The 12,144-nt window shown below is 41.2% G+C and overlaps 1 protein-coding gene across 2 annotated transcripts in view; it reads left to right on the plus strand.

The window, feature by feature from the left end:
- Positions 1 to 1,159: 1,159 nt before the first annotated feature.
- Positions 1,160 to 12,144, plus strand: part of POLR3F (RNA polymerase III subunit F) — a 56,542-nt gene continuing 45,557 nt past the window's right edge. The window contains exons 1-4 of one of the 2 annotated variants that reach the window (XM_015817418.2): positions 1,160 to 1,315; positions 2,280 to 2,397; positions 3,117 to 3,184; positions 8,453 to 8,520. In XM_015817418.2, coding sequence (XP_015672904.1) covers positions 1,245 to 1,315; positions 2,280 to 2,397; positions 3,117 to 3,184; positions 8,453 to 8,520 — 325 coding nt within the window. In that variant the 5' untranslated portion in view covers positions 1,160 to 1,244. The remainder of the gene's footprint in view (positions 1,316 to 2,279; positions 2,398 to 3,116; positions 3,185 to 8,452; positions 8,521 to 12,144) is intronic. The other variant, XM_015817416.1, reaches the window with a different exon arrangement.

Below are 12,144 nucleotides of genomic sequence, written 5' to 3' on the forward strand. Positions count from 1 at the left end.
GATTTGAGTTTTCTGCAAGGAGCAGAGGATTGAATGTTGGCCTAAGTGACTTCTTACAGTGTTATGATTTTATGTGGGGATGGGGAGAACTGAAAGGTTATGACACAAAATGAAATTCCACCAAAAATGTCAATTGTATCACCCCTACAGTATTCACATGGCATTCAAAAATAAGTGTGAAATTGTATACAAACAAAGCAATATAGGGATTTTTTTTTCCAACAGACAAATGGCATTAGTACAGATAATGGCGCATACAAGGGAACTGTGATGAAATTTATCTGTGGATGGATCTACTGATTCTTATTAGAATTCTTATTCCACATTTTTTTTAAAAAAATAATATTTGCTACAATTTCCAGCAGGGAACACGAAGGTTCTTGACTAGAATAAGGTTAAAAAAGCATTTTGGAAGAATGAAAAAAAAATACATATTTACTCTGCTAAGTAAAGAACAAGATGTGTCCATGCAATCAACAAAATATGAACTCGACAAGGGAGTTTTTGTCTTTACTGTTCTTTATCGAGAAGAAATATTAATCCAGTTGCTCTGAAATTTCCTGGATTCTTCATTCCTCTTTAAACATTGGTATTTTATAGAGTAATTTTCAAATATATGTTATTGAGGTTAAAATAAGAGACATTATCTCGTTAATATTAATTCGTTTTTAAAAAGAAAAATTCTTCTCGTTTACATTAGCATGGCATTTTGAAAATGATACAAATCCAATACCTTGCATACTCATTATGGGAATTTAATGAGAAATCCACGGAATGAGTACTTGCTGAAAAATGATCTATATTAAAAGGAGTTTCTCAAAAAATCATTTTATTTCAAATGGACAACCAACACCGTCAGTGAGAACAAGGCTTTGATTTAATCGTCCTTATAAGATTGCTGTAATAGAGAAAATAACTTCTTACTTGCAGGAAAAGTTGCAGGATACAGATCCGACAAATTAAAAAGTCTGATTCTCCCTTTAAAGATCTTTTTATTAATCTTTTTTCTTCCTTCTGTTTACTTAGTCGTCTACGATCTCTTCAATGCCGAACGCGTCGATACAGTCGAAAATTCAAAAAGGCTTTGGTGGGATCCGTCTCCATGGCGATCTCCGTTACGTCTATTCTGCCAGGCGCTTTGAAATGACGTTATCACAACGCTTCTTTTAGCGGAGGCGTTTGGATGGTTCGTGTGTAGCGTAATTTGAACGTATTCAGGGGAGCAAGTGCGGAAACGTATATGAATGAAGAAGAAGAAAAATGGTCTTATAATGGCGGACTTGAAAGCTCCAGAACCTCTGGAAATCGAAAACAGGTAGGGTGTGAATGAGAGCGGAGAACGAACAGTACTGATTGGTGGGCCTAAAGATAGTGTGGGTCGAACTTGAGTTTTTTGAGTAGGGCGGGGTTAACGTGTAGGAATGTAACAAGAGAATGAGATAAAACCTTGATGGAATTAATGAGTGTAGGATAGTTGATACATTTGCATTTTGAGGGAAGTTGTTGAAAGCAAGTTTTAGCTTTGGAATACGCATCTATTTCTTTAGTGCTAATTGTTGAGAAGCCGATATTTTTTTATTCGCAAAATAATTGATACTAGATAAAGACTCTTCAGCCAACTTAATTTTAATGTAAACTGCAAAGAACGAATTGTTTACACAATTCATTTCCATGTTTTCTGACTTAATTGTTTCATGTTTTTATATTTCTTTTCATTTGTATTTACCTCTTTATGGGTGTTTTTTTATTTGTTTTATAATATCAGTTGATAGACTCTTAATTTTATAAGAAAAAAATACACAAATTTAGAGTTAACTGTATTTATCTTACTACTACTTTTTAAAAAAATACTATATTGATTTTTTTTAACATAAACACCTTGATACTTGGTAAACAGCGTGTTGTCTGGGTTTATGTTTACAAAGTAATCACTAACAGTTTCTATATTCCAAAATCCACATAATAGTTGTGCTTGATTTTTTCTTCCAATAATATTCTCTTTGCAACCTTAAATTAATACCATTTTTAATTTTATAGGTAACAAATATAAAATTTTTTCTAAAATTTCTACCAATAATAATCACATCAATATCATGCTTCTTTTCTATCTGGTCATCTTGGTTGCCTAGTCATGAATCCTGTTTACAATTCTTATTTGGGCCCATTTAGAGTCCCCAAACAGAGAAATCAGCTGTAGGGCTCAGATCGTCTTGATCCTTGGCTGTAGCACTAGTTGCACAAAACTGGAAGCCTTATCTTACTATTTCTGTTTTGCCCAGGATAATTGAGCTGTGCCATCAGTTTCCCCATGGTATTACAGACCAAGTGATTCAGAACGACATGCCTCACATGGAAGCTCAGCAACGGGCTATGGCCATTAACCGACTGCTATCTATGGTAAGAGCTTCCTGAATTGTATGTGGTTGTTGTTTTTAAAAAAAGTTATCCAGCTGCAGTCTGAAATAAAAATATGTTCTATGTGTTAAGAATACTATTTTAAAGTAAGAATACAGTTTACAGTTCTCATTACTCTATAAGTTCATATTTAGATTGGTGCATCTTTGCTGTACCGGATCCTTATGAACTTAGTGTCCTTCATCCTGTTGGAAAAAAACCCTGTTTTTTTAAAATAACATATAATTTTATTATTTCTTTTTACAATATTTTATAAGCATAAGTAAAAATTAAACAATAAATGAAATAATAGGAATATGAGCTTACCAATGAATAGAAGTTCACAGAAAATTGTAGACAGTATATGCTTTTTGACATATGTATCTGTTTGCTATAATTATCTGCAAACAATTATAGTTTGGAATTTCTTTATATTCTGCTTTTTAATCAGGAGCTTTAGGTAATATGTCTGCATCTCTTAAAAGTGTAAACCATCCATTTATTTTCAGAAGAAAGATAAAATAATTATTCTAATAAGAGTCAGGGTTACTGAATTTGACTAATGTGACTGTGGACTTTATATTTATTTATTTATTATATTTCATATTTCTTAATCTCCCATTTCCCTCACAAATGGGCAGTAAGGAAATATATTGCTTCCTGCTATGCATTCATTATTAGAAATCTGTGGAAATGCTTTAAAATTGTGTGTATTCTCTTAGGGTCAACTAGATCTTTTGAGAAGCAGTGGTGGACTTCTCTACAGAATCAAGGAATCTCAGAATGCTGCGTATGGATTATTTTTTTAACTCTCTTTTGTTAAAATTGTCCATCAGTTTCTTAGTATGAAAAAGTATAAGTTATTGATTTATTCAGCATAACATGAGAACATGACAGAAGAGAAGTAAACATATACACACAATTCACGTAATTATACACAAAAACCTCTACAGGGGTACAGTAGTGGCTTCTTCTAGGAAATCAGAAAATCTTTCCATTCCCACTGATACAGGGCAGAGGTACTTCTTCCAGTATCACACCTGTTCAGTTTCATACAGACAAAGTGAGGCAGGTTAAAAACAGGTGGTTTGTTAAAGAGATCACTAATGGTCAGGCCACAAGAAAGTACCTTGGATCATTCCTCTCTCCAGGCATTCTTGGGGTTAAAGTGAGTAGATGTTAGGTGAATAGCTGTTTTCCATGCTGGTCTAAGGGATTTCAATCTTGTAATGGACTGTGCATAGTCCTGGTGAATAGGGAGAGCCTTGTTGTTCAGCATCCTTGTCCATAGCCAAATGAGAGCTTGTTGTCTTCTAATGTGGTATGATATTGCTAAGAAATGGTAACCATTGCACAGGAGTAGGATACAGTGTGCCAGAGATGATACCCATTGACTATTTGGATGTGGATGCTATTAAGCCACACACTAGCATAATATTCAGCTGTGGAATAAACCAAAACCAAGGCTGTTGTTCATGGGGTGTTAGCATCAACACCCCAGGATGTTCCAGCCAGTCTACTCAGTAAATTGTTGCGACTTTTCAATTTTGCAGCTATTTTTTTCTAGGTGTTGTCATGTTACTGATTTGTCAAATGTTACCCCCAGGTACTTCAGAGAGTTATTAAGTAACTTTCATTTATCCCTTCATAAGGTAGCAAGTCCAAATGGAAATACAAGTACAATCACAACTGAGCCTGGAATTTTGGTCATAAGTCATTGGTGGTCACCATGTGACCTGGCTCAACTTTATGATTGCATCATGACTTTCCCAGGCATGGTTGTTAAGCAACTGCCGTCATTAAGTACACCTGGTGCAGGCCACATGCAAGTTATGGGGGTGCTGCAACATGGCATGAGCACAGGGAGGCTAGAGAAAGAAGCTGTAGGTGCCCTGGCCTGGTCATTAGAAAGCATCCACTGCAGGCACAAAGCAGATACTCCGCTGGAAGCTCCAAATACCCAGGAGACTCCAAGGGCACAAACCAGAATTCTTTTCCTCCAAAGCCTAAAATGCATTTTGAACACCAGCTACCCTCATTATCCTGCTGTGCACCAAAATGCCTTTAGCATTTTTTTTCTTTGGAAAGGGCTAAGCCAGGGGTGTCCAAACTTTTTTCAAAGAGGGCCAGATTGGATGAAGTGAATGTGCTGGAGGGCCGAACATTTTTCCGAACATTCTTTGAACCATTACAATTAAATGCAAATGAATTATTTTATGCCTCTTTCTCTCTCTCTCTCTTTCCTTTCCCTTTCCTCTCCCCTCTCTCTCTTTCTTTTTCCTCTCCCCCTCTTTCTCTTTCCTCTCTCTCTTTCTCTTTCCTTTCTCTCTTTCTTTCCTCTCTCTTTCCTCTCTCTCTCTCTTTCCTCTTTCTCTTTCCTCTCTCTGTCTTTCTTTCCTCTCTCTCTTTCCTCTCCCTCTTTCTTTCCTCTTTCTCTTTCCTCTCTCTCTTTCTCTTTCCTCTCTTTTTTTCCTCTCTCTTTCTCTTTTCTCTCCCTCTCTTTCTCTTTCCTCTCCCTCTCTCTTTCCTTTCTCTCTCTTTCTCTCTTTCCTTTTCCTTTCCTCTCCCCTCTCTCTCTTTCTTTCCTCTCCCTCCTCTCCCCCTTTCTCTTTCCTCTCTCTCTTTCTCTTTCCTTTCTCTTTCTTTCCTCTCTCTTTCCCCTCTCTCCTTCCTCTTCCTCTTTCTGTCTTTCCTCTTCCTCTTCCCCTTTCTGTCTTTCTTTCCTCTTTCTCTTTCCTCTTCCTCTTTCCTCTCTCTTTCTCTTTCCTCTTTCTTTCTTTCCTCTCCCTCTCTCTTTCCTCTTTCTGTCTTTCCTCTCTGTCTTTCCCCTCCGTTTCTCTCTTTCCTCTCCCTCTCTCCTCTCTTTCCTCTCTCTTTCTTTCTTTCTTTCCTCTCTCTTTCCTCTCTTTCCCCTCTCTCTTTCCTCTCCCCTCAAGATGTCTGGTTGTCCCTTTCAGTGACTCTGGACAGCTTACAGTTCAGAAAGAATTCGGGCAAACTGCGTTTCGAAGGTCAGGCCGGGGCTCGGTCGGGCCCTCGCGGGGTGCAACTAGAGGCGGCTCTGCGGAGGCCCGGGTGCCTGACTCACGGAGGAAGCCAGTCGGGAGCCCACAATTAGCGGGCCCACCAGGAGGCGGCTGACGTGGACACTCCTGCGGCGGTCAGGTGGCCCCCGAGCTCCCCGAGCTGGATGGGATTCCTGGCCAGCCGGCCACAAGGTGGGAGCGGCTCCCTCACTGGGGCCGCTCAGCCTCCCCGGCTGCTGGCCGGCCTTTCCAGCGCCAAATCCTGCAGGAGGGCGAGCTGGGCGGCGGGAAAGGAGGCGCGGGTGTGGGAAAATGGGCGGAGGTCCCGGGAAGGCCAAGCGTGTGGGGGGGCAGGAGGCAGCAGAAGGCACCCGGGGCACCACGGACTGGCCCGGGGAGACACGTGGCCGGCTCGGCTGCCAGGGAGCAGCCCGGGAGCGATGCCCCTACCGCCCCTCCCTCTTAAAAGCCCCCCAGTGCTGCGGAGGCCCTGGCCCGCTGCTGCCCGGGTCCCATCCCAGAGGGGAGCCGGCTGCCCGGACAGCGGGGGCGGGTGGCAGAGGTGCGGTGGTTTCCCCCCCTCCCCGGCCTTGCGTGCCAGCCAAACTGGCTGTGCGCCTGACTGCGAGCAGGCTCTCCAGGGCCGGCACACGCCGACGAAGGAATTAGGAGTAGTTGCAGGAAGGAATGTGTAGCAGGCATGTCTGAGCTGTGGCGGGCGAACGGCCTGCTTCTGCCTCACCATCTGCCCGTCTTCCTCGGAAATCTCTGGGCCAGCCGGGCTTTGTTCTGCCACCCCTCCCCCCCTTCGCCGTCCCCGGCTTTGGCAGCCACTTCCCTCGCGAGGAGCCCTTTCCCACCCCTCGCTGGCCGACCAAACGTAAGTGCGAGCCTATATGAACGCAGCCCTTGGGATTGGTTTATAACTCTGTCGGGAGGATCCAGACGTTTACTTGCTTAAACCGTGATTAAATTTAAGAACGGAGGGGGAGGGGACAACTCCGACCTGTACAAGATACCTTAAGGATCCCATCTTCCAGAATAATACTGGAGGTCCTGGGAATTATATTCCCAGCTCACCCAGAGGGCACCAGGTTGAGGAAAGACGGGGAAGAAGTTTTCTCACCGAACAGCAGCAACTTGAGGATTGCTTTGCCAGGGGAGAGCAAAAATATGACCGCAGCCTGAGCCTCTCCTCTCCCTACCTAGAAGGGGTGGGGGCGGGGGCGGGGAAGCCTTCGGAAAGAGTTGTGGAAGGAGCAGCCACCAGGCTCCCGTTCTTGGTCCGGCGAGGCGGATGCCTGGCCGAAAATCAGGCTGTCCCCGTGGCACAGTCCAAGCAGAGTCTCTCGAGGGATGCAAAACGAGATCAGCCGCTGCCTGTTGGTCGAGGGAGACCCCGCCAGGCAGGGAGGAGGAGTGAGCGCGGCAGACACAATAAACTTTCTGATAGGGAGGGCTGTGGGAGGGCCGCATTTACACAGAGCAGGGAGGGCTGTTAGAGGGCCATATTAAACCGGAACGCGGGCCGCAAATGACCCGCGGGCCGGACTTTGGACACGCCTGGGCTAAGCTGTGTGTGCCTCATAATCTCAATAGTTTTATGAAGTTTTGGCCTGACTTTCATGGGTTAAAACCATTAAGCACACATTCCTAGAGGAGATCTGCTTCACAGAAGCCATTTCCATTTCCACATCTCCTTAGTATTTGCTTCTATGCTCTTGTAAAATATTGACACTTTAGGCTGTAATAAAAAATAAAAAGAGGGTGGGGGTAAAGGGGTAATGGAATTAATACAGAAATATCTCTCAAAATAATATCAGTCAACCTTCAAATTCTATTAATCTTAATTATATTTCTCTTATTTCAAATACTCAATGGGATGAAAATAACAAACTTAGTACAGATGTTTATTCCTTAAATAGCCTTCTTTAACAGAAATTAATGCTGAAAGATATCCTTGGATAAAGACTCTTATCTTCACTCTGACATGTCTTTCCACTCAAACTTTCCAATTCAGTTTCTTTTTTGCTAACTTAGTTACTGCTGATAACTGAGCTCTCTCTGTTTAATATTTCTTTCTCAGGAACCTAGCTAAAAGCTGATGTTCTGATTTAAAATTATTTAAGTGACAGACTCCATCTATCCAATGATCAAAATCAGTTTGTGGATTGTTTTAACTTTAGCCAGGATCTTTTAAAGATAGAAAAAGAAAATCCAGTTTCTTCCAGAAAACACCTTTGCATTTTTTCCTCATACACTGTGGTATAAAGTTTGAATTCAAACTTTAGCCATAAAGTGAATTTATTTCATCAGATTATACTGCTGGATTTGTGCCCTTCATCCAGAAAAGAGGGACACGTTTCACTTCTGTAGAGCCCTTAGGATTTTTATTGGAATCTTCAGGTCTGAGATATGCAATCAGTTTTCTATAACCTACAAAGTATTTGAAGAAAGAAAATATCAATAAGATCAATCAGCAAATATAACAAACTTTAAAAGAAACATTTTGGGATTTTGTGCTCTAATATTGAGAATAAAAAGCAGACTTTACCATAAAGATTTTTTCTTATCTTCAGGGATAGAACAGATGGACTATCTAGAACTTAGCATTTGTTAACTTTGATAGGTGGAGATTTTATAATATCCCATTTTTGTATTTGCTTAATTCCTGATTATTTTTAACTGGATTATGTTGGATTTCTTTTTTAACTTTTCTATTATTTATAATAGCAAGAGCAAGAGGTGCTTTTTTAGTATAAGCTCCTTTGTTGAAGGCTTTGAACCATTTTGCCCTGAAGTAGATGTGCTACTGGGAGGAAGGAACACATGTGAGCTGATGTGTGAGAGATCAAGCAGCCAAGTGATCTCATTCTGATTCACTGAGAGGATTCCAGTGGTTATAATTATTCAAGACTAGCTTTATCTCTCAGTGGAGTTTCGGGAAACAATACTTCACTTGTGCTATCCATTTTCCATATTTACCAAATCTTTTTGAAAAAATGTTCACTTTACATTCTGTTTTCTTGCAGCAAAATGAAGGGATCTGACAATCAGGAGAAACTAGTATATCAGATTATAGAGGATGCAGGAAATAAAGGTCTGTGTCTGTTTTACTGTTTCTTTGTGAAGTACGATAGCTGTCCTGTTCTTGAATATGGTGGAATTCCAAAAGTATGAGAAAATTACTGATGGCTTGCTAAGCAAATATAAAAAAAATCTAGACAAATTCATTTTCATACATAAGTGATCAAGAAATAGTAGGAAAAAAGAAAAATCAGAAATTAACAGTTCTTTCTATCATTTCCTAATTTGTAGAAAATGTATTGAATATGTAGTTGACTTGGCAGCTGTTTGTTTGGTATTCTATCCCTGTCTAGTGAAAACAATCAGATCCCCACTTGAAGAGTTCAATTAGCTATTTTATTGCTCATGGCTATAATATAAGAAACTTCTCAGACTGGTAGTTTGCACCTAGACCATACTGAATAAGATTTAATGGCATTCGGGAGAGGGCATTGGACCCTGTCCTCTTCTGCCTATGTAGAGATTCCAGACACCCCTGCTTGATTCCTCCTCCCGGTTTGGCCAGTCCTCCTGCGACATCACCTTTGGTGGTCAAGGCCTGCATTTGTCGTTTGAAACTAATTAAAGAGTTGTAGTTGCAGAAAACTGGGTGGAGTCTTGATAAAAAGTGATTGAGATGGTTGTGATTGTTAGTTCCCAGATTGTCTTTGGTTGGTTTACTGACTCATTAAAAAAAAACAGTTTCATAAATGTGCCCATCTGCACAAATATGGTTTTATTGTTCTTAATATCATTATTATTATATAAAATTATCATCCATGCATTTGGAATAAAAAACACAAAACTCTGTTCTTTGAGTTCCTGTTATGAGAACTGATAATAGGCATACTTATTATTAGCTATTTATTCAGCACCTGTTGATGCTACTGCTCTCTATACAACAATCTTAAAGCAGTCTTTCTGTGAGTTATTGCATCTACGTAGCAATAGCATTTAGAGTAATATACCACCCCATAGTGCTTTACAGTATTCTCTGGGCTGTTTATAATGTCAGCATTATTTGCATATTGCCCTCAATAATCTGGGTCCTCATTTTACTGACCTTGGAAGGATGGAAGACTGAGTCAACCTTGAGTCCTGTCAGGATTGAACTCCAGCTGTGGGCAGAGTTTGCCTGCAATACTGCACTTAACCACTGCACCATCAGAGTTACATTTATGTACGTCTTCTACAGTAAGCAGAAGAAAGCAATAGAAAAAATAATTGTGGAGAGCCCATGGCAGGATTGTTCACGGCCACTAGAAAATGTCTAAGTTCTAAGATGGCGGTGCCTGGATCAGCTGCGGCTGCATTGGCTCTCGAAGGTGAAGAGTTATGGGAGGGATATTAAGGGATATAGGCCACATAATCAGGAAGGTTTTAATGTGTTTGAGCAATGTGGTGGAACTAAGGTAACATACAACATACGACTGACAATCTTTGCTGGCATGGCGAGTTTCTAGCTGTTTCAGAACTGTTGGTGAGACCATTAAAAGTCGTTGGCGCTGTTTGAAATTGTTCTGCCAGCAGCAAGATCTGACTGCTGGCTCAGCAACGGATTCTATTGCAAATAAGGGCTGTTTCCAAAGGAGGCAGAGGAGGAGAGGTCCCGGGGCTTATGGAGCGAAGGAACTGGATGAGGCTGTCAGCAGGCCCAGAGGATGGGAGAGAGGCTTTTGGAGGAGTTGGTGGTGGCGGCAGCGTTCTGCAGGGGCGAAAAGGAGTGAGGTCTCTTTAAGGAAAAGATGGAAGAGACAAGATCAGAAAAAGAAAAGGAGGCGAGGTTGTCATGCAGGAATACAAGCTAATTTGAGGGATAATCCACATGGAGCTCCATTTCCATCTATTCTGTTTGCCATCGTTCGCTCCCTAGAGACTAAAATGGAAGATCTGTAACTTGAGCTGGCCACGAACGGTAGCTCTTCCTTTTGATCCGAGGCAGCTCCTTTGGACCGTCAGAGAAAAGATCGGCCATTAACATGGCCAATCTCTAAGCCGTGCCAGCCGAAAGCCAAAATTACCACCAAGCACAACGAAGCACCGCGGAGGATTTGGGTGAGACCTTTCCTTACCTTTCTTTTATCCCAACTACCTTCCTGTGAAAGCCTCTTGAAATTTCTTCCCCGCTTTTAACACAGCGGTGTCTGCCTACTCTGGGAAACTAAGCGTTGAAAAGAAAAGAATAACTAATCTAAACAACTAAATAACTGGATTTTCATTTTTTGGATACTTTGGGGTCCCCAAAAGTTCCTACTACAGGGACCTATCATCTTACCTATTTGTTAAGTTGGGGAAAAATTTTTTTAACTAGATAAAAGCCTAACTGATTTCTGGAAAAAGATTCTCTAGCCTATTGGGGACATCTTGTGGCGAAGCAAAATTCAGCAACTGAATTTCTTTGACTGTGAGGCTTGCTTACTCCCTAGATTTGCCCTTCACATTATCTAAAAAAGATAAGAACTTGAAACAGCTGGGTGGTGAAAACAATTTCTAGGAACAGTGGAGGTGGACATTTGCTGCCTTTCCTAAACATAGCCTCCACTAATAGACTATCTTTAATCACCATAGAAATGGAGGAATCCTACCCACAACTTAACTATAAACTTATACTTGAAAAAAATATCGAAGCCACTGAGCTAATGAACTCCAGAGTGAAAAACAAAGATGTCACCTTAAAATTACAAATTGAAGCCCAGATTCCAACTGATCAACTTATAAGCCAAAAAACAATAGAAGAGGAACAAATCAACATCAAAGAGGATTCTACACAACAACAAACACAATTTACTGAGAACTTTGACAATCAAACTCTGATTTCAACCAAAGTACCTGCAACTCAAAAAGCAACAGAAACTGAAGAAAGCAACATTAAGATGGAGGATGTCGGGCTTCCGGTTTGCGATTGCGGCGCCAGCGAGCGCGTGGGGAGGCTGCTCCCTCCGCCGCCCGGTTTTTCTCCATCGGAAGACCCTGCAAAGGGTCAAAAGTAGCCCTGGAGGGGTGACCATCGCTGAGGAGGACCCTCGACTGACCGCGGAAGGGCGGTAGCCCGTTGGATCTGAGGCAGCTCCTTTGGACTGACAAAGAAAAGATAGGCCATTAACATGGCCGATCACCAAGCTGTTCCTGCCGAAAGCCCAAAGCACTACTAAGCACATCGAAAGCAACTTGGAGAAGTTGGGTGAGACCTTACCTTACCTTTCCTGCTTCCCAACTATTTTCCTGTAAAAGCCTTTGCAAATACCTTTTTCCCCCTTCTCAATTCTGCGGCTCCTGCCTACTTTGGGAATATAAAGCTAAGGAAAAGAAAAAAAAAAGAACAACTAGACTAAACGACTAAGTATTTGGACTTGTAATTTCTGGATATCTGGGCTCCCAAAAAGTTTTTACTCTCACAGAGACTTATTGTTTTGCTTGATTGCTAAGCTGGAAAAAAAAAAGAAATATTTCTTTCTGTTTATGTTTATGTTTATGTTTATTATATTTATATCCCGCCCTTCTCCTTGCGGACTCAGGGCGGCTAACAGCCAGATAAAACAACTACAAAAATACAAAATGCTACAATTAAAAACATAATTAAAAGACAATATTAACATTTGGCCAAATTAATTTAAAATTATTTTAAAACCCCGCTAAAAATTTCCCCTAGGCCAGTCCT

This window comes from Protobothrops mucrosquamatus, unplaced genomic scaffold (assembly GCF_001527695.2).
Source record: "Protobothrops mucrosquamatus isolate PMUCROS unplaced genomic scaffold, P.Mucros_1.0 scaffold586, whole genome shotgun sequence".
In the NCBI taxonomy this organism is placed as follows: domain Eukaryota; kingdom Metazoa; phylum Chordata; class Lepidosauria; order Squamata; family Viperidae; genus Protobothrops; species Protobothrops mucrosquamatus.